General features: G+C 36.3%; 1 protein-coding gene across 1 annotated transcript in view; it reads left to right on the plus strand.

The window, feature by feature from the left end:
• Positions 1-25845, plus strand: part of ZFPM2 (zinc finger protein, FOG family member 2) — a 442887-nt gene that overhangs the window by 221030 nt on the left and 196012 nt on the right. The window contains exon 4 of the mRNA XM_058564775.1: positions 1854-1972. Coding sequence (XP_058420758.1) covers positions 1854-1972 — 119 coding nt within the window. The remainder of the gene's footprint in view (positions 1-1853; positions 1973-25845) is intronic.

The following is a 25845-nucleotide window of genomic DNA, read 5'->3' on the forward strand; positions in this document are numbered from 1 at the left end:
GAGAAGTGGGCGAGGAAAGGAGTATGAGAAGAAAGGAGAGTGGAAGTGTAGTCCTTGAATTTAGATTTTTTACTGTGAACTTTGAATTGTTATTTCCATTGAATCTTCATTGTTCAGATACAGTAAATTTATATTTCATAATAAACACAATTTAACAAATACACAATATTTTAGCTGATTGTGGTTTATATACATTGATTTTGGTTTTTTGGGTGAGCAATAATAAAAACATAAAAAGTAATGTCTGGTATTTTAACTATTGAAGGAGGTGACGCAAATGTAGAAAAATAAAGAGATATAATTGAACTCAGGGTGATGGTATTGCCTTTAAAAACATCAAGATTAAATCTACATATATAAAGATAGTTATTGATTTGAAAAGAAGCTAAGGCCAGATTATGGCAAAATTTCATAATATACTACCTACCATCACTTATATATCATTTTGAAAATGTAATTAGTGAATATATTCTATTTTATTTAGAACTTGCCGCAGCTATCTGTTCTATATGGTTTTCCCTTTATATGTCTTCCTATTCCATTCCTGTCCATTTTCATGTCTGCTCTTTTTTTTTTTAATTTTATTTATTTATTTATTTTTCCCCCAAAGCCCCAGTAGATAGCTGTATGTCATAGTTGCACATTCTTCTAGTTGCTGTATGTGGGACGCCGCCTCAGCGTGGCCGGAGAAGCAGTGCGTCAGTGCGTGCCCGGGATCCGAACCCGGGCCGCCAGCATCAGAGTGCACGCACCCAACCGCCAAGCCACGGGGCCGGCCCTCATGTCTGCTCTTGAGCAGGCTGAGAAGAAATACCATTAAAAATAACCAATAAATTATATTAAGATTAATATTTTAAAATATTAAAATTTTGGTATGATAATATGGTATGGTAATACTGTAGGGCACAATAATCATAGATTTAATTATATAAAGAGAAAGGTTCCAATTCATGATTGAGATTTTTTTCTGTTTATCCCAAACAATGTTTAGGCTGATGGCCATTCTTTGAATTTTTGAAGGCTTCAGTTATTTATTTTTTTTATTAATCCATCATTTATTTCTTAAGAGAGCATTTGATGAATTCCTACTTTATGCCAGTGTATATACCATTTTTACTTCCTATTTCCCTTTAATGATCCCAAAGTAATAATTTGGAGGAAATGAAAGGAAGACTGCCATCCTAAACTGGCTGTTTCTTAAGTGTTTTTGTGCAAACCCTTTTGGTAACATAGAACTTACCTAAAATACCAAATATAAAAAAGTAATGACTTTGATTAAACATTTTTTTATTTGGGAAAACATACATCTTGACTTTTTGTACATGTAGATGTTTTATCCACTGAAACTAGTAGTAATTTCAGAAAATTATCAAGTACTTTCAAAAACACTCCAGATGTTGTTTACCGAGAGTCATAAGTAACTATAATGAAGTTATTACCTGAGATATCTATCTTTAATGGTAATTTTTTAGTTACATTGGCCATCAATAAGAATTTTAACTCTAAGTCATTGTCCTAATGTTTCTTGTCTATCTGTTTTGGCATTGGATCAATGCTTTTTGAGGAAGTGTTATTATGTGGTTCTCAAGGACTTACTGAATAGAATTCAGTAGATGATGTGTGTGAAAAGGTACAAGAAAGAAATTGGACTGAATTTGAATACAATTATAAGGACAAGTCTTATTTTCCTCTCAGGATAACAAGATCAGTTGTTTTTCAGACAAGCATAATTAATTCTCTTTATATGAATCCTGAGAATATTGTGTGTGTAACGCAAGCACACAAAAAGAGGTGGCTGTTATTAAAGCACCAGTGAAAGTACTCTAAATGCCTCTCGTTTTCATTGTCTGCAGGAGAGCTGGAGGTATTTCAGAAGGACGGGGAACGAAAAATTCAGAGTCGGCAGCAACTTCCTGTGGGAACAACCTGGGGGCCATTCGCTGGGAAGATGGACCTCAATAATAATTCCTTGGTATGTGGACGTCCTGAGATGGTTGACTCAATGTTTTGTTGTAGGTTAGAAATTATCTCTGCTTGATTCCCAGTGAAATCACTGAAAATAACAGCTTTTTAAAAATTTTCTCATGGACCACAAGACTTGGATGTTTTCCAAGTGGTTTGTCTCTGACAGTGATATACCCAGAATTCATTAGGAAACAGGTTGATCATACTAAATGGTTGTTTAGTAAGGTAATTTATAAGGTTGTTGCTTTATCTGCTTAGCCAGATGAATACTGTTCACATTTAATAATATATACAAATGCTTTTATTTCTAAGATGACACAAATTAATTGTCATACATTACAGGTTTACATGAAGAACACAAAATAAACAACCTTGTTATTCCTGGGTAATACTCTTCTTACCTTTAAGAGCAAGGATGAATGATAAGCATCATAATTTTTGTTGTTAACTTTTTTGTAAAAGTTCTGAGATCAGAACGTCTACCTCTAGGTAAGATTGTAGCAACAATTGATTAATTAGATGTTGTAAAAAGTAGTAGAAATGGACAGAGAGGACAGGTTGGTGGTTACCAGGGGAAGGGCCTGGGGGGCGGGCACAAGGGGTGAAGGGATGCATTTATATGGTGACTGACAAACAATAATATACAACTAAAATTTCACAACTAGTAAGACATCAATAAAAAAAGTAATGGATAGATGGGATGTTTGGTTACATTTAAACTTTATTTCTTAATTGACCATATTAGTTTCCTATTGCTGCCTTAGCAAATGAACACAAACTTTGTAGTTTAAAACCACACAACTTTATTATCTTGCAGTTCTGGAGGTCTAAAGTTGGAAATGCAGCTCACTGGGCTAAAATCAAGGTGTCTGCAGGGCTGAGTTCCTTTCTGTATTCTCTAGGGGAGGATCTGTTTTCCTCACTTTTCCAGCTTCTCAACGCTGCCCACAACCCTTGGCTCATGGCCCCTTCCATCTTCAAAGCCAGCCGTGGCTGATTGAGTCTCACATCCGTATTCTGACTCTGACTCCTCTGTCTCCCTCTTCCACATTTAAGAACCCCTGTGATTACATTGGGCCCACCTGGAGTAATCTAGGCTAATTTCCCTATTTTAAGGTCAACTGATTAGCGATTTTAATTCCATCTGCTTTCTTACTTCCCCTTTGCCATGTAATGTTAATATTCGCAAGATCCAGCAGTTAGGACATTAGCACCTCTTATTGTAAGTGATAATACAAGTGATAAAACTTGGGGAGAAAAATGTTTTATATTCCTTAGAAGATCCAGAAATTATATAAATGAAATGAAAGTCCTTCTCTCTAAATGCCATTTATTTAGGAAGAGTCTTATGACTGCTAAATGCCTCCATCTACACTGTGGGGACATAGACTTCCAGAGGGGTTTTGACAAATGTACTGGACTCAGCAACATTGCATTCCTTCTTCAATTTGTTACATGAAAGAAATTTCTTGTCCAAGTTATTATGTGAAAGAAACTGATACGTGTGGATCTCTGGTTTTTCAGTGCCATGTGGATGAGACAGAGGTTATTGGTTCAACTAAAAGTAGTGATTAGAATAAATAGGAAAAATTGGTCATCAAACTTTTAAACAACATGTGAGATTCTAGGGGTGTGCTTTTTACTTCCTAAATCCATGCATTTATCCATAAAAGGATGAAGTAGGGAATGTCACATGTATTTAAGGACCAAACAAGTTGATAGTCCAGGCTAAATATTGATAATCTAGGCAATTTAATCATGGTGGCTGAATGAAACCTACTTCAAAAAGGGTTTGAGATGTGGCCCTGAAAACACTGCAGGCCTTGGTTGAGTTCTGTTAATAGACTGTTCTAATGATTCCTTTGAGAGAAGGATATTAACTATACTGATTTCTTAAGCAAAGGCAGGAGAAGATTGTCTAAACAAAGATTTAGTTAAATGCTATTCAAAGCCCATTCTATCTGGGGGTTTCTATTGGTTTTCTAGCATTGTTTTAAAAATATTTTAGGCAATAAGATATTTGTCTTATTTATCACCGTGTATCAGACACCAACACAACCTTTAGTCATTTCTCTGATATTTCTTCAAAAATGTACTGCCACTCAAGTGACACCTATGATTGATATAACATTCCCCCTTTGCTATATCAAAATAATATCTATATGAAAATGCAATTTTTGGTTAATCTTTATATCATTATCTATATATGTAGAGTGGTCCTTATACATTTTTAGCATATGCTAAATTGTGATGTGTAGAAAATAAACCTATTTGTGAAAGTTTAATTTTTCAGTGAAATAATTTCCTGTTTTTTAGGCAGATGATATCATTTTGCTTTTTTTAATACTGCTGTACCACTCTAAAGCTATTTTAGGGGCTGGCCCCGTGGCTTAGCGGTTAAGTGCACGTGCTCCGCTGCTGGCGGCCCGGGTTCGGATCCCAGGCGCGCACCGACGCACCGCTTCTCCGGCCATGCTGAGGCCGCGTCCCACATACAGCAACTAGAAGGATGTGCAACTACGACATACAACTATCTACTGGGGCTTTGGGGGAGGAAAAAAAAAAAAAGGAGGAGGATTGGCGACAGATGTTAGCTCAGAGCCAGTCTTCCTCAGCAAAAAGAGGAGGATTAGCATGGATGTTAGCTCAGGGCTGATCTTCCTCCCCCCCAAAAAAATAAATAAAAATAAAATAAAGCTATTTTATGCCATATTGAATATTTTTTAAAGGACTCAATTTATATAAATGAAGTTTTCAGAATTTTTTATGCTATTTGAAGCACATTAATCATCTTTGGGGTATCAAAAACCAGAAGTGGATAATCGTTCTTTATAGAAAACAATCTTCATACGCTAGTTTTCTTCTTTTGTCTTATGGTTTAAATATCTGATTCATGTTATTTCCTTAAAATATAGTATTTTTCTCTATTTTAAAACTTAGTTGCTTTGCTAAAATATACTTTAAAAATATTTTTCTTTTGCAATAACATTCTTTTCTAGAACTTACTTCTGATTTCATGTTATTAAATACTACTCGTACCACTGCTGATACTACTGTGGAACAATTGACTAACATACACTGCATACTTATTCTTTTCCAGACACTGCATGGAGAACTGGAAATGGATTAGCTCATTTAATCCTCAAACCAAACCTGTGAATTTGGTTCTATTTAAAATTGGATTTTACAGATAAGAAAATAAAGGCTCAGACTTTTTGATTCTAGAATCTGCATTTTCAAAGACCATACCACACTGCCTTCTCAATAGCATCTGTACCATGATTTAAGCATGATAAAATTTTGGGGGATTTCTTTACATGAATTCTACATTTATAAAAATCTCTGGGAGAAAATATGCAATGATTAGAGGTATGCTCCTTTCTTCTTACTTTCGGCAAATATTTGTTGTAATATTTCATAGATTATTTGAGCATTTATAAATTGATTCAAAGACTTTGCAATTTTATTACCTCTTTATAATTTGAATAGTACTTTAGTATGTATTTTATATCATGAAGATAAATTTTCCTTATCATGGAATATATAGCCTACTAACCCTTCCTTACCCAACCTTGAATCAAATTTGGAATTAGCACACTCTTTCAAATTGCTTGTTTGCCAGCCGACGCAATGTTGCTCTGCTCCGACTGATGGTGTTGGCTCAGGAGATTCAGCACACTAATTAATCCAACACAGTGATTAATTGAGTCACCATGCCAGGTGTCAAATCCTTTTTATATCTTTCAAGTTCCCATCTTGAAGTGCATCATCAATATGCCACCTTCTGCAGGAAGCCTTTGCAGTCCAGGCATTTGGATGTGTATAGAACATTTCAAGAAATATAGGCTATAGGAACACCAAACAAATTGATTTGACAAAGTTATTCTTGGAATCATATAACACACTGAACGTAGAAATAAAGAATCTTTAGCCCACACCTCATTATCTTGTTAGATACTTCTTGCTTTAGGGATTTAATAATAGCAGCAGCAACAGCATATAGTTACTGCTTTCGTTGAGCCATATATGGGTCAAAATACTTTACATGTTTTATATTTCTTTTAGTCCTTACGTACGTGTAGGAGAAGATAATATTTATCTCCTTTATTACAGAGGAGGAAACTGCTACTTTGGAAAGTTAAATAATTAACCCAAGGTCAACTCTGTCTGACTCTAGAACCCGTGTTACAATCAAATACTATCTAAAAATTTAACTGTAATAAGGAATAATAATACTATCTAACTATAGGGCTTTTGTAAAGACTAAATGAGGTAACATACGTGAGTTATCAACAAATATTAACTGCTGTTACTGCTCAGTCGCGTAAAAATGGACCTATTAAAATCTGTCATTTAAAACTGCAAAGACACTCCAAATTAAACAAGTGAAACTGTAGACCTTTGGTGTTTGGGGATTTTACATGCCTAAATTTGACTATTTTCCAAGGACTCTGTATTAGTCTGGGTTCTCCAGAGAAACAGAATAAATAGGATGTGTGTGTGTATGTGTGTGTGTGTGTATACAAAGAAAGAGAGAGAAAGAGAGAGATTTATTATAAGGAATTGGCTTATGTCACTTTGGAGGCTGGCTGGTTGAAAATCTGCAGTGTGGGCCAGCAGGCTGGAGACCCAGGAGAGCTGATAGTGCAGTTCTAGACCAAAGGCCGGCAGGCAGAGACCCAGGAGAACCAGTAGTGCAGCTGAAGTTCGCTGTTTGTGGAGGCCAGTGTTTCTGTTTCATTCAGGACTTCAAGTGATTGGATGAGGCCCACTCACATTATGGAGAGCAATCTGCTTTACCCAAAGTTCAGTGATTCAAATGTTAATCTCATCCAAAACACCCTCCAAGTTGACACATAAAGTTAACTGTCACAGGCTCCAAAGTTCTATGATACATTGTAAGTTTCAGTTTTTTCAGGTACAGTGTTACACCCCTGAATGAATTGTTAGCCAGTGAATGAGTCTAGCCTTCTTTCCAACATCCCACCTCTGTGCCAAGGAATAACTTAAATTAAGCTATCATGGTGACACAAACTTTATGTTTTTGAAAGGCTTGCAATTTTATTCACTGAAGATATCAAAGGACTGCTGACAAGGAAGACATTTTAAAAATCACTTTAAATTGTGATCAATATCTGTTTTGGAAGTGTTTTAGAATTTCTATATTTATATGTTGTGGCTTTGAAGTTTTTCCATTTTCTCTTCAGGACAAAGATTTTGTAATGTGCTAAATCTCTGCTATGCGAGCACATGGTAAGTGCTTAATAAGTATCAAACAACAATGATGAATTGGAAGGTTGGATGTCTGGAGTTTAAGTGACATGTTCCCTCTCTTGCTTTTGAATATATCAGCTGTCAGTGGCTAACTAGTCTTACTCAGCCAACTGCTGGTGTCATGCAACATGCGTACTTAATTAAATAGAACATAAATAGAAAGTCCCAGATTACTTACTATATAATAGTAAACTCATCACAACCTGTTAAATTCAACAAATGAAATTTGATAGAGAAATCTTATTTTATTTATGCTATCCAATCAGAATAGAACCTTGTTTTATTTTCCTATAGGGCATTGTGACATTGAATTCAACAAATAGGAAATATACATATAAAGGGTGCTGTAGACCACATTTTATTGACTTAATAATGAAATAATGCATGCATTAAATTGCAACTTAAAAATTTTAATATAGTTATCATCATAGGAGTATGGTTGAGGAAAGAATTAGAGGCTCCTGATTCACATTATAGGAATATGTTAGAATTATTGTATGTCTCCATTTCTCCCCTTCCAGTTCTAACTCTTCCAGTACCAGTCTCTGATCTCATTCATTGCCAGACTCTTCAGGCTTCACGTTGTACACACCCTGTAGCAAATATATCCTGACCCATATGTCTTCAGCATTCACCTGTATAGTCAAAGGCTGCTTAGTGGAAACACCTGTGACTTTCTATTTGCAGACTTGTGTCTGCCTCAGGAGTAAACTCACTGCAAGCCAGGCAACCTGGAAGTGCTGAAGAATTAATGTTTCCGGAAGGAATCCTCATCCAGTGATGGACAGAAGTTGGTGGATAAATACCCCTGCTTCCTCGCCTCTCCGTTAGAATATAAGAAGTGTTCTACACTGTCTCTGAGAGTTTGCCAGTGGAATTGAGCTCCAATTGGCTTTATAACACACCCTTTATGGACTTTTTTCTCTTTCCTGCTTACCTCTCCACACCTCTACTGAATTTCTCTGAGATTATCTCCCCAACAAACTACTTGCACTTGAGTCAGTCTTAGGGTAAATTTCTGGGAAAGCCATACCAAGACAGCTTCTAAGATAAAATAATGAAGTAAATTTGAAAGTAATTTCCAAATTATTGTTGAGATTCTAAAGGACATAGATTTTTTTTTTTTTAATCTTTATTATTCAGTTTTGGACTTCTGCCTCTGGCACATAATAAGTATTCAATAAATGCTCTTTAAAATAGAAATCTAGAAATGCTTCCTTACCAGAAGCATTCTGACTGACTCCACCCATATCCTCCCATCTTCACCATCTCAATGATATATTATAATTTTGCGTAGGCATGACTTTTTGTTGCGTCTTTTATTTCTTTTCATTTATGTTGACATTGTGCATGATATCCTCCTTCTTAATATTCATTTTAATCTGGGCTCAGGCTACCATACTTTTCTACTTCTTATATCTCCCTGGGTCTTGGCTCTTTTGAATTTAACTGTGTGTGTTTCCCAAAACACTCTGGCCTTTCTTCTCTTTTCCCTGTGTTCCCAGTGCCTCAGGGAGCTTATCCACTTGCAAAGCTTCAGCTACTAATTTACAAATGACATTTAAATTAAAAAATCTCTAACCTTGGCTTTTACCCTTTCTCTAATAGCACATTTCAACTGTTTTGCAAGCCTTTCCCACTGACTTCCTCCAACTAAACACGTGCAAGGAGAGTTTATTACTGTTCCCACAGATTGTCTCTCTGTCTTCTCCCTGACTTCCAACTTTTAGTCACCTTTGATCCTAATCCTTTGCATCTCCTTTCCTGCTTCTGCAGGAAGTTCATTCTATAAGTTATTCCATGTTTTTTTCCATTTCTGCCTCTACTTCTCTCATATCTCAAATGTCTATTTACACACACAGTCACGCATACACACCTTTCTCTTCTATTGCCTATAACTATTACCCTCACTTTTTCCTTCTACTCAGAGTCAAACATCTTTCAAGATTCTCCTTTTCACTTCTAGAAACCAAGTACCATAACTCCTGCTTTCTTAGTGTTTGTTCTCTTCTTTCTATTTCTACTACCACTGCTCTAGTTGAAACCTCCATCATTTCTTCCTTGATTAAGCAATATTCTTCTGTTCTTTCTGCCTTTCTTCTTGACTCCTTTTTCTTTACCCAAGGGCAGTGTGTACTAAAAACGAAACTAGTCATTTTTGTGCTTAAACTCATCCTAAAGGGCACAAGAGAACCCAGACTCCTTGGCAAAGCCTGAACGGGCCTTCATGAGACTCACCACCTCAGCTGTTACCCCTTTTCCACTCTCAGTGTAGATTTCATTCAACCTCAACTGCCTGTAGAGCCCTGAATATGCTCTTCTCTCACATCTCTGTGTATTTGGTCATGTTACTTCATCATCCTGGAAAGCCCAATCCTCCCCCCTTCTGCCCGTCTTCGTCACACTAACTCCAGTTTTACTTAAAGACTTAGCTCAAGGTCACTGCAAAGTAGACCCTCCTTAAAGCCTCCAGTCTGGCATAGGTATGCAATCCTCATGTATTTCCATGATGCTCTAGATTTACTAGGATAAGAGCATTTATCATATAATTGTAAGTGTCTGTTTTCTTGTCAGTCTCTCCTGCAGACCGTATGCTCCTTGAGGATCTTTTATTTTTGTATTCTTCCTGCCTAGAACAATGTCTGGCTTATAGCAAGGGCTCAATAAATAACCTTTAAAGAATGAGTAAATTAATTCTTTAACTTTTCTCCAGTATCAGTGAATGATGCACATCTCTCTTTATTCAAGATCCTTGCATTTTCCCTGAGTATTTATACCCATTTCTCCTGTTTCCTCTGATCTTACTTCATCTGCCTAACTTAGCAATACAGTTACCACAGTTAATGCCATCTTGTGCCTGTTTTGTTTGTTCTTAATCTCATTTAAGTATAAGGTTCAGTAGGGCAGGATAACTATATCTATTTCTTCAGTTTTTACACAATAAGGAGATATGCTCAGGATGGTTTCTTGATAAATATTGACTAATTTCAGTGTAAGATTTGCAACCCTTTGAAGCAGTTAGGGAGAACGAGGTGTTGAGCCCATTGAGGCAATTACGATTTGTTTACAGCAGAATCAGTTTTAGATCCCTCACTATGACGTGGATGAAGGCCAAGAAGGTGTTCTGCTCTACCATGCTTTCTGTGAAGTCTCATCCAGCATTGCACTTTCCAGTGACAAACCGTCTGGGACATTCCATCTGTCTCTGCTTGGAAACTGAGGTGGCAGTCACCCACTGTGAGCAATTTTCTATTAGCTTCTTGGATAAGATCAGTCAGATTTATACTGGATTGATGGGAACCATAAGAGCAGGGTTGTTCCAAGAGAAGACAAATGTACTGATTCCTCTAATTGGGCTTAAGCCAGTTTCATTCACAGATGCCCTTAGGTTCTAGTAGTGCAAGGACTTATAACCTTGTTAATTGTACCTTGTTCCTCTTGGGAAAAACAGGTGAAATTCATTATTGATGGAGGTTGTAGATTTGTCCCTTAGGGAGGCCAAGATCATGGCTTCTCTTATACTCTATCTGCTATGTGGAGAATTAATGGAAACTGAGTGGACGGGGAAGCTGCTCGAAGAAGACATGAGGCAAGACGTTTAAGGCAGCAGAGCCTTGGAAAATGACGTGTTGGTCTGGTTTCTAGAATTGGAATAGGATTTTTGTTTGTTTGTTTGTGGAAGGCAGGAGTGCTAAGGGAGAGGGGAGAGGTTGGAATGGAGTCCCAAGTTAATAAAGGCATCTGTAGAATGTGAGTCAGAAAGGAAGAAACCAAATGCCAAAGAATTATTTCACAATTCAGATCTGTAGAAGCAAACCAGGTCAGTTGCATATGGATCTGAAGGGACTGATTGTGTCACAATGTAGGCATAGTTATGATGTTAGCAATGGGTGGAATTATATTGTAATATGGGAAAGTAACGTTGAAATGAAAACATAAATTGTGCCTTTCCTCATAATTAGTACCTGCCTCCAAGATACATCTTTTGCGTGTAGCTAGTCTGTCTGCTAACTTAAATCTCCCTTTGACTTACTTTTTCTTCTGATGGTGAAGTCTTTCCTCATTCTTTATGTTTGGACTTGGGTTTGAAAGATAGGAACTCAAAGATGCAATTCCTTACCATAAAATTTACTTGTCTATGCCTGAAATTTAAGCACATTTTTGCCTTTGGGTTATGGTACGTGGTCAAATTTGAATAAACAAAAAGCATCTTTTTCTTAATTTAAAATTATTCATTGTTTTTCCTTTCTAGATTTCCAAGGAGAACTTTTATTGAAGAAGATATTTTCATGAGTTATTAAATGACTCCATATTATGTTGTTAATTTAATCAATATCTGGAAGGAGTAGTTGTCCAGATTATCATAATATGATCAAAGTTGCTCTGCTGAGAAGAGTATATGTATAAAGTTCAAGGGACTAATGGGTAGCACTGCCTTTTCCACAGAGTGTAGACATGAAAAATGAAGTCTGGCAATTGGTTTACAGCTCCAGATAGTCTTTGTGGAGTTGTCCCTATTTACAGATCTTTTTTCACACTTCAGGGCCCCTCTGGGGATCCAGACAAAGCTCTGCTCCCTAAGGGGAGTCTATCAGATTCTTGGGTGGTAAGGAAGTGTTTTGCAAAACATAGCTCTGTTGTTTTCATAACACAATTTATAGAATATAAAGCTTGAAAAATATTTTTGGCTGGAGGAGAAGTTAAAATGAGAAAGCGCTGTGAGGAGCAATTGTTTGAAAAGTTGACCCAAACTTTCTTCTGTTATTTGCTGATATATCTGGCGTGGCTTTTAAAGTCTTTCTCCTTGATTTTTGTGAAGACTTGCCATTCCACAACTCTTTTTACACAGTTTGTTTGGCATTGTGCACTTACCTGTTATCTGCTTGGTTATAATAAATATCGTTCCAATGTTATGAGGGCTTAGCAGTGATCTCAGCTGGCATGATAATTAATACATTCAGTAACTTGGAGGTGATAACTGTGAGAGAATGGACGTAAGGGCTATTTTATATTCCTTAAGTTTGGTCTTAAAATCCATATTACTTAAGAATAACTCTAAATAGATCATAAAATATTACACTCATAAAATATTGGACTCTGTTTTTAAACTAATTATCAATAGGTATTCCCAGGACACCTTTAATCAAATGTCATAATTTAACAGTAGCCTTCAGTTGCATTGACAGTCTGATATTGTATGTGGTTACCCAGGTATAGGCAAGTTTGTGAGTATGACCCTGCCCAACCCACTCCTTCATGGTTCTATGTTGATATTGTGTGATGGTTTAGAGGCAAGAATTCTTGCATATATTTCTAATAAAAGAAAAATAAAGTAATATTTCTTAAATGCTTTTGGAAACATGAAATTACTTGAGAAACTCTCTTTTGGAGATTAACATCTCTTTTCTTTGTTGATTTAAGTATTGGATTTAAAGTTGTTCTTTATTATTCATTTACTCTTACATCACTTTTCTCATAAAATCCTTTGGTCTAGTTTGACAAAACTATGACTTCTTGGTTCTAATAATTTGTATGTCTTGTGCCATTTTATATGTTTTATTTCTCTTTCTATTTTCATGGTAAAGAAACCAGAGTCAAGCAGAGCGTTATGTGTGTAAGCCTGTGGTTTTTCTCATATTCTTTGTTCTAATTTCTGAGAGTCAGAAATGTGAGCACAGCTTATCTAGGTGTCTCTGGTATAGTGTCTTTCACAAGGCTGCAATCAAAATGATAGCTAGGGCTGTGGTGTCATCTGAAGGCTCAACTAGAGAAAGATCTGTTTGCAAGCTCACTAACATGGCTATTGACTCAGTTGCTTGCCTTGTGGGCCTCTACATAGAACAACTCACAGCATGGCAGTGGTTCCTCTTTGAGCAAGCCAACGAGAGAGCAAGAGAAGGGGCCCAACACGGAAGCCGTAGTCTTTCTGTAACCTAATCTTGGATGTGGCATCCCATCACTCTTGCTGAATTCTGTTCTTAGAACTGAGTCACTAGGTCTAGCCACACTGAAGGGAAGGAAATTGCACAAGGGCTTGAAACCACAGGCTGGAATCCCTGGAGGCCGTCTCAGAGGCTGTATTCCACTAAAGATAATTTGCATAAATAGTTACCTGACCTCTGGATGAAGAAGGGTGTTCAAATAATAAGAGCAATAGGAGAAATCACAAAAGAAAATCCAATTAATTTTAATAGAAAAAACTAGATCATACATTATAAAGCATCATAAAATCAAGGGTTAACTGATAAGTAAGAGACATTTGTGAAAATGAGGTATATTTTATTCTTATTTTTGAAGGTAAATAGGGTTTTCCACATAGAAACTGATCAGTAACTTCTTGATTAATTTATTTAGAAATTAACCGAGAAGATAAAGATGAATCAAAATGTATGAAACACGAGTTATACAAAATATAATGGAAATTAGGAACCAGAAAGAGGTTCTTTGCTGAGTGTTCCTTCTTCAGTAATTTTGAGAAACATACACTAATACATTGTAAAGGTCAGAAATGGGAGAAAAAGTATGGGAAAGAGCCCATGATGTGGTTGGAGTCGCCTGATTCTAGTCCCAACTGTTATTACCCAAAGTGGATGTGCTATCTTGGGTAATCACATATGCTCTCAGTTTCCTCATTTATAAAATGGAAGTTATTATGCCAGCCCTACATTATAGAATTGTTGTAAAATTATATAAAATTATATGCATTTAGTCGCTTTGAAAAATGTACAGATTGTTATACAAACATAGATTACTTTTTATTATGCCTGTGAATAGAAAGTAGATTACTCATTCCTTTAATTCCCCAAGCAGTGCATCAGGCTTTTCTCTTCTGTCCCCTCTCTGAAGATATTTAAAAAGCACATTGGTTGTCATTGTACATGCACATCTTCGTACACATGTGCACACGTATTTATACACACACAGACACACACACTTATTGATTGGCGAGCATGAGTATGCTGAGAACTCATAGCCTAGAGAAGTACAAGGTATGTACTTAGAGCATTTATCATCTAAATACACAATCACCACAGAAGCGGAGAAAAAAACGTATATTTTTAGGAAGAGAAAGAAAGGTTAGGTGATCAAACTGCTTTTTGAATTATCCTGGTTTCTTTGTGTTTTCTTTCTGTAAGGAGCTATTCTTTAGAAGGCGTTTCTCAGGTGTGTGATTAGGGATTTTAGACAATTGGAAAAGTAGTTTACCCTGTCTGATTCACTTTTGAGTTAGGTTCGTATTTTAAAATGTTAACTCAGTTCTTTCATTATTTATGGCATTTTAGAGCTCAGTACAGAATGGAGTGAATCAGGCAGTCATAACAGACGCTGATGCACCGTGAAATGAGAAGAAAAGAGGACAGAGTTTGGGAGAGCAAAGGCATTTCACAAGCCTTAAGTTTTAGCTTTTATTAAGAAGTCAAACAAATCCCGTTTCTCATTACCTGTTCGTGAGCGTTATCCCACGGACAGGAGCAGCAAGATTCCGCTGGGGTTCTGATACTAATCTCGGATGTGGCCTCACCACCTTGCCTCTTAAAGTCACTGCTACCCAGGCATGTGTAGCATGTTAGTCCATTTCAGGTGCCCAGTGATGTTCGCATGTGCCTCTGAGATAAGCATCAGGGCACAAGTACATGTTCAATGAAGTATCTACAGGGGAAAAAAAAAAAAAGATAGCATTTGCCTTCGTTAAAGAAGTTCAGAGGTGGTGAAAAGAGAGTCTGTCCTTTTTCTGAATATTTTCAGCGAGAAACACAGGCAATTTTATAATTGTTGCATTCCTTTAAAACTTGGTGAAAATGACAAGTCTTCACAGGAAGCAGACATTTACAGAAGGGTTGCCCATCTCTGCTGATACTCCAGGAGGAGGAGGGGTGAGGGAGGAAGTCCAAGGTGGTCGGCTCCATTGCTTCATTGATCCAGCGGAGGCATTCTGAAAAATGTTTCTCTGTGGTTGCAGCCATCTATTTTTTGGTGTTAATCTGCGCCCTGTGGCAGGGTTTCGGGAAAGGAAACAATGAACAGTTGTATCACCCCCCTCCCCCAATTGTTGTAGCCCCTGTCAGAAGGCTCTGAGGATGATGCAGGTCTGCATCAGCCTGATAAGGAAAAGAGGATTCAAAATGGCTTTGGAGAGAATCGGTGGGAGTAGAGTGTGCCGTTTTGGACTAGACGAGCTATGGAACACAACAGAGGCCCTTAATGGGATCCTAAGGGTTCAGTGCCAAACCTTCTGCTGCTTCTTGAAGATTTTCGAATGAAATGTTTTGATGGTGAAATTCTGTGACTGTCAGAGGGGCCGAGGTTCAAGATGCTGTTTTAAGTTATTTGCTCCATATTCTGTGATTAGTCCATCTGGGTCAAAAAGACGAAAAAGAGAAAAAGCAAAACTCAAGAAACCTCCCAGAGTATGTATGAAGGTCACTTTTCATCTGCTAACAATGAGCTCCCATGCCATTGTCATTGTGAGCTCTGTGCAAGTGACCAGTGCATTTTCTATACTGTAGGTTCCTATTTTATGGCTAGATGTAATACGAAAGTATCTTTTATAATAGTTATATTATAACTATTGGCAGGCTTTTGGATCCACATATGGTTCAGTTAAGCTGTTTTGGAGACTAATGTACCTTTGTTATTTATTGGGATTTTTGAAAGGGGATAAATGTGCTATTTTTGCTCTGGATTTAAAAAAATACACATTAAATGTGTCCAAAAAAAATCATATAGCAAAGAGAATTCTAGTGAGCTTTAGAAACTGATCTACTGTTCCCAGGACAGCTAAAATAAAGTCATTCTTACCCATGAAGAAAAAAATTAAAAGACAGCTGAAGCACCAGCAGAATAGAACCAGTATTTTATAGCACACCACAAGAATACAAACGGAGAGCAGTTAGTGAATGGGGGCCAGTAAAGTTGGCATCTTGGAACAGGCTGTTATCTTTAAGCATCTTTAGGCTTATAGATGCTGCTGGGATTTTCTTTCATTCATTCCACTGTTATTCTGGCTTGTTATAAATAAACATACAGGCATAACGAGTCAAAAACAAAGTGGTTGTCAGTGGGATGAATGATAGGCGTGACCTCACATACCATGGATAGTTGGATGCTCAGTTAGGAAGGCCTAGGGGTGAGGTGTGCCCCCCCCCGCTGCTGAGGCCTGCCTGATAGAGGGAGACTCCCTCTTCAGCTTTAATCTGCTTGTTTTGGTGAGTTTAACTCAGACTCTTAACTTTTGTTTAAAAGAATGTCTGTATGCAAGTATGAGAAAAGATAAACTAGGAGGAAAGGGACATATTTACCAGTGTCATTTCAAAGCATAACTTTTTCTTCCTAAAAAAGCTCTGGAAGGGTAGATCTATTTGGATAATAATACTCATACTTTGCATTTGTGAAGAGCCTTCAGATTTTTTTGTGGTCATTTTTATTTGAAGTTAATCATTACATAAACTTACTAGAAGGAGCACAATCTAAACTTTTGGCCATTGGTTACCCAAGGGGCTGGATGAAAGACTGGCAATGGATCCATTTTAACTTGTCACTCTCGCTAATCCATCCCACCAGATTGTGTGCTTTCCAAGTGGGTGTTATTTTTATCTTATTTATAGTCAAATGAGAGGGATAGTGGAACAGTTATTTCTATTATTTCGTAACTATTTTAATGGTCTTCCCCTGCTGTTATTTGCTAGCAATTGAATACCTAAAGTCTATTTCTTTCTCTAATGTTAGATATTTTGTGCTAGACGTCTTGAATGAAAACTTGACTTCATATTTATTAAGCATGTACTGTAAGTCAGAAACTCTGCTAAGAAGTGGGGGCACAAAAATCTAAATTCTCGTCAAACCGAATTACTTCTTGTATGAGTATTTAAGTTTAACTGAATATATGTAGCTTTGAACATACCTTACACACAAAAAGCCGTATTCCGAAGCACACAGACACACACATACACGTGCAGAATAAATGGTTGATTTTTAAGCCAACAAATAAGATCGATATTTTAATTTTATTTTGTTTATACTCAACTTTCTTAAATAAAACAATCTCATGAAGTAAAGAACTCCTCTATTGCTGAATGAGTTACACAAACTTACTCATTATTTTTCCTGTCATAAATTAGACAACATTATAAATATAATAATGTTTCTAACTTTATTTCTTTCTCATAATATTATTATTTTATCTCATGGAAAAACACACAATTGCCAAAGTATCATAAGAATGTTTTAAGCACTCTAATAGGTAACTTAATACATTTAGGTATATAAATCTGCAGCATGAAAAAGATGTTTATAATTCTTGACCACTTGGAGCATTATAGGAAGACTCCTTTAGTTAGTGGCAAATATGGTAAGAAAAGAAAATGTGAGAAATGAAAAAAACATGCAAGCAATGAAACTCAAAGTGTTCTCTCATTTGATTTGATTTTCTGTGAGTTTCCGTTTCTCCTTATTCTGTATTCTCCATGAGCCTGAATTATTGAGAACTGTCTATAATCTTCATTGAGATTTATATATAATAAGTATTTTATGATTATACAAGATTCAAACAATTTAATTGAATTAGGGATACTAAATTGTATCTTTAGTTTTCAATATTTATCTCTAGACTTAAGAAATAGAGTGTTTGGTAACAATATTACTATTATGAAGTATTGCTAATATTTGCTGCAAATCTTACATACCACTTACATCGTAGGAGACAAAGGCTTCTCAATCTTTTCATTATTATTTTTATACCTCCTTGGCCACTAAAGACTTTGAAAACAGAAGCAAGTCCTCTCCTTTCAGTTGGTTTGACAGCATCCAAAGGAACGGGGAGCCTACTGTTTCAGTTGCATCTTCTCAATAGTTCTCAGACTGTTACCACACAAAATTGGGGTTCTCTTGCCCAATGCACATAAACAGTCAGTTAATTACAGCATCAGCCTTTGGGAAAAGAGATCAGCTTTATTCTGCGAGAGCGATCTGCGGGGAGAATAGGGGGCATATGCCCTCAGATCTGTCTCCCTGATTCGGGATTTAGGGTGAAATTTAAGAGCTTAGGGAGAACAGTCTGGCACGCAGAAATGCTGGTGGGTCAGGTTTTGATTGGTGGGCTTGAAACATTTATGGTAAGGTTCTAAACATTTATGATGAGGTTCTAAACTTTTCTGATAGGGTTCTAAACATTTTTGATGAGGTGGGGAAGGAATTTTAATACCAGATCTTCTTGAATGAGGGACCCCTCACTTCTGATAAGTCTGACTTTCAAGTTCCGGTCATGTCCCAGTCCTTGGGTTCCGTGGGAAGGAGGATCTTTGGTTCTGCGGTCGTTTCAGGTCAAGATTTCTTCTTTTGCGCGTATGTATGCTGGCTATGTGACTTGGCGGGTTTTCGGAGGGACAGTTCTTAATCACTCTGTTGATAAGAGATGGAGTCAGTTGAACTGGTCCTGGAGGGCCCGTGGTTACACAACTATCTTTTGTTAGTGCATATGCAGTTATCTTAAAGTTGAAGGGAAATCAGTAGAAAGAAGGAAAAGTACAGTCCATTTTAGCTGATCAATTACTACAATCTACCTTTCACTTATCTTATTTTACTGTATTGTTTTAATCTAGTTTCTCCTGAAGTGCATTGTAGTGAGAACTGAATTTTTTTATCGTCAAATAATAGAGAGTTTTCATAATGAGTATAGTGCTTAAAAGTTTCTTAGTAATTTGCTTCCATTTTGCAGATGTGACTCATCTCAACATCTACATAATTCATGTTGACCAATTGTGAAATAATAGAGTTTAAAAAATTTTTTAACTGGTGAACCTAGCATGGTAAAATTCTTGGATTTCATCTTCACTTGGATATGAATATTAATGCTCTATTGGTAACAGAGAAGTGCTTTCATGATTGGGGTGTGTGGGAATAAAGCAGATTCCACTGTGAAGTGACTGAATGCTCACTAGAGTTGCTTAAGTTGGAGCTTAGTTTCTTTATAATGCTTTAAGAAGAATGCTATATATTGAATGCAATTGAATATACTAGAAAACTGATAAAACAGCGGTAACTTCATAACTCCACAGGCATTAATTACATTTTTATAGTTTCCATTGATATTTATAATGCTTTTTATGCCATTAAAAATCTGATCCTAAATCAGGATGAAGTTTGTTGTTATTCTGTGTACTCTTATTTATGAAATGGTAGGTAAGCCTTCTTTAGAATATTTTCTATTAACCATGCACTCAATGAAATATGATGACTTCTGAAATAGCTAAAGAAAGGAAGTGTTATTTTTAATGACAATGTAATTAAAGGTGCTACAGATTTTTTAAAAAATGTTTTAACACCCATATTTCTGTCAAATTCTTAAATAAACAGCGTTGCATTTGTGATACAGCAAAATCTCTAGATCAGATTCTATTCATTTTTCTATAAACAGATTATCTTGGTTTTAAGCATTTATCATCCAATATGGCTGTTCTTAATTTGTCATTGAGATTAGAATATGGAAAATTGGGTTAGAAAGGAAAAACCAGCCTTAAGCTTTTTAAAAAGAATTTATATAATTGAGTCAGTCCAGATCTCCAAATTTCTCCATCTAATTCTTCGCTCCCTCTTTAGAGACAGTACCACTGGTTTATCAGGATTATTGTCTTTGGTTCCTGTGTCAGGGAGTTGAGAGGTGAGAGCAGTGGGATTGCATTTTCAGGATGCCACATGTGCACTCTTTGATCTGAGGTACAGTGTGCCTCAGGGAATAAGTTCAATCTTGATTTCTTTAGTCAATCATCCACTATCAGGTACCACTGCCCTGATTAGCAGGCTGAAGAAAAAGCATATCGTGGGTGTGTGTTACAAAGATGAAAAGTAGTGATGAGCCTGTTGGCAACAGAGTCAGCCCCTAGTTTCACTATGTGGCATTTGCTTTCTCTCTGCATAAATCCTCTTAGTGCGTGAAGGAACAAACATCAGTATTTCCATGTATCTTTCCACAAACTGATGAATTTTTTTTCAGATAGTAGTTTCCTTTTTTTTTGTTTAATCCATTGTTGCAAAATGGAAACTGGAAAGAGAATTAGCAGGATTCATTGCAGTGGTGGCTAAGAGAGATTCAAATATAGCTGTGCCTGCTTAACATTCCTGCCATTCTGCGAACCAAGCCAACGGCTAACTCTTGTGAAGTGTTCCGAGTCTGGAAAACTAGCACCTCACCTGTGCTCTTCCTATCTCTTCATCTGGTGTTACATAGATGTAAAATGGTTCTGTAGACCTAGAAGGGCCTTGGTGTTCATCTATCCATTACCCATCAGTGATATCTCTCCCAAAAAATTAGAGTCTAAGGATTTTCTGAATTGCCTCCCATACGTCCTCTTTCTTTGGTCAAAGTGAAAGAGAGAATATCTCCAAACATGAGGGAACATGCTGATAACAATTGCTGGTTTTGGTCTCTTTAGATACATATTTGGGATTTTTATTGTATATTATGGTGTTGAGGCAGAAATGGAGGTTGTGAAAAGAAGACCAAACAGTGGATAGATATACTTTGTATCTTAAGTCTTTGCCAAATTTCACTAACCTATTTCAAAATTAAAATTATTTATTGAAAAAATATTATTTTTTATTTGTGAGTACTTTCTGTCGAAAAATGCAAGTTACAGATATAGTTGTATCGTAAATACTTATGGTATGCTCACGTCCAGCTAAAGTTATTTACTATTGTATTTGACCTTGATGATGGGACCAGTTTGATAAGGTTAAGGTCAATGACTGCATTATTTTTAGACAAGATACAAAGTGTAGAATGTTCTGTTTTGCTTTACCATGTTAACAACTAGTAGCGTTTAGAGTTCTCTACGTACTGCTGATTTAAGCGATGCATTCATCCTCGGTGATTATCCAAAAGATTTCAGCACCTGTAATTAATCACCCATTTGAAAAAAGAAACACAAACTAAGATATAGTTTGGCTTTTCCCTCCTCCCAGAAAAGTCTGAACAGACTTTGAATAGAAGTAACAGTGCTAGTAATAATCATAATCCTGCTTTCTCAATATATATGAAAAAACTCACTGAGAGAAACATCCTTTTGGTCACATTTACTAATTAATCCCCTTATATTGTTTGCTTTACATTAAATGGTGTGTCATAGTTGTAAGAAAAGGACTTGTTACCTCTGTTTTATAAAAGAATAGGGAGTAGTGACCTATTCAGAGTTAAAAAGTAAGTTTCTAGCAAAAACATTTGTGTTCTATTAATTATTTGGACTAATGATCAGTAGTATCTTTTTTCATGCAAATGTTTATTTAGCTCCGTGTAACAAGCATAGAAATCTCAGTAAACAGCAGTGGATTTATATAATAGACCATCCAGAAGATAAAATCTTCTCCTAGATGCCATTATGTCTATTACATTGTCATTAATGAGTTTAAAAAGGCATCCTGACTTTTTTGTAGATTGCATGTACTTCCCTACTTTATTGAGAAATAAACAATGAAGTGGTAATTGTGACCTTTTGTGTACTAGGGCATAGGGGCCAAAGAATGAGTGAATCATTGCAGTACAAAGATCCTAAATTTAAAAGTTTAAAAAGCTACTTATTAACAATTTTTGCATTGAGATGCCATACATAGTACTCATAAGAATATACTACAGCTGGGCCAAGGATTTAAAGAATATAAACAAACCTTTCTATTTCTTGTGAAGGGAATTAATTTATCAGATTGATGTCTGGTAGACTGCAAATAGCAAATGCATTTAACCTCGTTCGGTAGCTAGAACTAACCTGTTTATAAATACTCTAATTAGATCAAAGCATAGAAATAACCAGAATGGATGCAGTGGGCAAAAAGACAAATGAATGCACCTGTATCAATAATAAAGGAGTATTTTTCCCCTTACATGTTCAGTGTGCTAAAATCATTCTACACTTCCCTGTTCACTTAAAATCTAGTATTTTAAACTTTGAAAAATGACTTTAAGAACACCTAGTGCCTTAAAGTATGATTCTCAACAACCTTGTTTTATCTCACTCAAATTTGTTTAGACCCCAGTCAGGCCTGCTCTTTCCTGTGCCAGGATCTATTAATGATAATTACTTAGAATACTATCCCCATTCTGTGATACCATCACATCATTGTGAGGAAGATTGCGATCTTATCCCAGCCTATTCTGTTTAACTCTGACACTCCTTCTATTATAGTGGAGCCTTGATAAGATCATGCCTGTTAGGATCAGACATTAGTTGGAATCAATATTTGAAAATGTGCCTGTTTTTGCTTAATAGTAAAGTTAGTGTGAGCATTGAAGTGAGATCATTTGTTGGATGAGATTGTACAACTTCATCTTGTCAAGGGTTCTTTCTAGTACTCTATGCTCAAAAGCACAAAAAGAAGTCTTGAGGAAACCATAATTTTACTGACCAACCCACCTGGATATATTAGCTTTTAGGTAGGTATCCTATTCTGATGAGAACATATGATATTTTTAAACTGATTGAGGTCAGAAAAATGAGTTAGAAAGAACGAAAGACTATCTTCATAACTCTTCATTAATGAGGCACAGTTAATTCAGTGGTTCTCAACCAGGGACAGTTCTGCCCTTAAGGGACATTTGGCAATGCCTGGAGACATTTTTGGTTATCACAACCTGGTGGGGGGCTGGGGGAGGGAGGAGAAGGAGAATGGTACTACTGCCATCTAGTTGTTCAGACAGAATTGTTGCTCAGCACCCTACAATGCACTGGCTAGCTTCCCACAACGAAGAATAATCTGGCCCAAGATGTCAATAGTGCCAAGGTTGAGAAACCCCAATATAATGTATACTGTGAATATATCAAAAAGGGGAGGTGTTTGGCAGCGACGGATTTCAATTTTTAATGTGGCTATTTATCTGCCCGGGAGGAGCAAATGCTGCAGCTGTCTACATTCCTTTTTCTGGTTAGCAACATCTGATAGATTTGTGATTAAGAAATTCTTTCAGGCATACACTTCCAGAAATCTGGGTGGTTCCTTCAAATTTGTGCTGAATGAAACTTCAGGTAGAAAAGGTAAAGTGAGAAATCAGCCATTTGACATCTTTGGTCTTAATAAAGCCAAAGCTCTTTAATGCTTGTTGGGTACTGTAATCTGTGTTGGGAACACATTCAGAATTTTTTGAAATTAATGAAATATGGAATGGAATATCCATATGTATCACTTTCCCAAACTTCTCCAACTTCATGAGATTTGCTTATTATTTAGTTATATATTTTGTTATATGTATGATTTGGTTATTTATTGGTGATACATTGGTTATGTACTCTTGTATAAAAAAACAATATTGAGTGTTATATTTTTCACAATGTTTGGGAGATTGTTGCACAGTGAATGTCAGAAAAAGGAAATAAGCTGCTTTTTTTTTTTTAATTTTTAGCCTTTTAGTGCTTACAGGAAAAAAATAGGCAGCACATTTACAATATGTTTCTGAAAAATAAATTAGAGGATGTCTTTCTTGGGTTCGTGCATTTTATGATTACTGAAGTCTGTGCAGCTGGGTTTGAGACGAGCTCTTTCATCTGCCAGGGCAGTCAAGGGAATTTTTTCTTTTTGTATTGTTGAGAGTCCTAAAAGCTTTTTTCCTGAATACTCAGATGGGAGCAGCAGAAAGGGGCCTAGAGGTGCCAATGGCAGCAAAACTGTGGAAGATTAGCACACTTCTTTTGATGAAAGGTGACTTCCCAGAGGGCTGGAGAATAAACATATGGGCGGAAGTGCTGGTTTGGAGAAAGGGCGCTGCAGTGAATGAGAGGAGTTCTCCACTGGAGTCTCGTGAAGGGCTCAGGACTGAACCTGCACCAGCCATCCCTTCACTCTCCTTCTCCATCCATTTTAGTGACGACTTCGTGGAATAGCCCTCTCACAGACTACCATCTTCAGAAAACCTTGTAAGAAAAGGTTATTTGCTTTACCTAAAATGTTTATAAGAAGTTGGCAGGTGAAACAAAAATTTTTCTGCTTTATTTCTAAAATTGTTCCTGAAGTAAAATATATTTTTGTCATATTTTCTTTTCTTTTTTTTTTTTTGTTAGTATTATTTTTTTGAAAGGGCCTGAACTATGCGTTAGCCTTTTTTGGCAGCAAAAGAAAAAAATGATTTTACAAATGAAAAATTATTGTTTTTAAATATTGAGAAATTCTAAATTGTAATACTGTTTAGGAGTATACTCCGAACTAAAATAGCATAGTTATAGAGATTTGTGCTAAATGCTTTTAAGATTAACATTGGAAATAATGAGTTAGTAATTCTGTTTTTAAGTGTTTCACTTTATTCTTTTCTAAATTTTCTAAAATTATGCCTCTATAGGCTCAACAGAGTATATCTTTTTATATATATTCCAACAACAACAACAAAAATATTTTAAAGAAAGTATATTATTTCCTAATAATTCTGAATCTGAATATGCCAAGAAAAAGGCAGGTAGGGAGTTTGGTATCGTGCATAGGTTTCTTTTGCCTCTTGTGTCAAAAACACAGAGTAGCCTGGGTTTGATAGAGTTAAGTAAACTAGAGACAACACAACCCCGTTGCTCTCAACCCTCTATCTCCTAGTACTTCTCAGTCCAACAATCATTTCTTCTTGTAGAATAAGATAAGTTTTCGTGTGTTTGTGTTTGATGGATTAACAACAGAAAATTAAGGAATTTTACAAAAATTCCAACTTGGCAAATAGTAGCAACCCTTATCATGCAGAGGCCTGATAAAACCCTCTGATAAAGCACCAGTGAAACTAGTCTGGACAATGTCTTGAAAAATACTAGGTATCTGACAGTGCTCTGTATCTCACTGCTAGAGTTGGGATGATCAGTTAAATGCAAACATCACATTAGATAACAGAACTGTTATTCCTAACTCTATGTTTCTGTCTTTAAAGGTAGGACATTGCTTATGATAAGGGGATGTATGGCTGTAAAAACTGTGTAATGGGGGCTGTGCTCTTTCTCCTTACCAATTTTGACTTAAAGCAAATGACCCGTTTTGGGAAGAAAAGTATGATGGAATAAATAATACCACTTGTAACTTGGGACAGGGAGGTATTGGGACCTAATCCAGACAAGGCAATGCTTCACACTGTAATCCTCACAAATTATCAGCTATTTAATATTCATTACCATGCTATCTGTCCTATATAGAGAAGTGTTTTAAGTACCTTAATGTTCCTTTTTTTGGATTTCCATACTAGGCATACGATGATGACAGTATGATGTTTCTCAAAGAAGGAAGCACAAAACAGCTGTGATGAATAATAGTATATAAACCTCTGAAGTCTGTGGTTTGGGGTTTGTTTTTTTTTCCTTCCATTGGTATCAGCACCAGTACTTTCTAGTTTCCTCTCCGAAGGTTTAGATGCCAAATCACTTCAACCTTGATTTATTATTTGTTTTAAAAAACATAGCTGTCTGTTCTGAGTCAAATTTTGTATATGTGCTCTGAGTAGGAATGGATGCATAGAAAGTAACTGTTTATGTAGTTTATTTCATTCATCTATTCATTAACTTAACAAACATTTATTATTAGCTAACAAGATGCCAGGTGTGGTCATAGGCACTGAAGAAATTTCAGTGTACTTGAAATAGACATTGATCTTGTCCTGGAGGTTAT

This window comes from Diceros bicornis, chromosome 21 (genome assembly GCF_020826845.1).
Source record: "Diceros bicornis minor isolate mBicDic1 chromosome 21, mDicBic1.mat.cur, whole genome shotgun sequence".
Classification (NCBI taxonomy): Eukaryota; Metazoa; Chordata; class Mammalia; order Perissodactyla; family Rhinocerotidae; genus Diceros; species Diceros bicornis.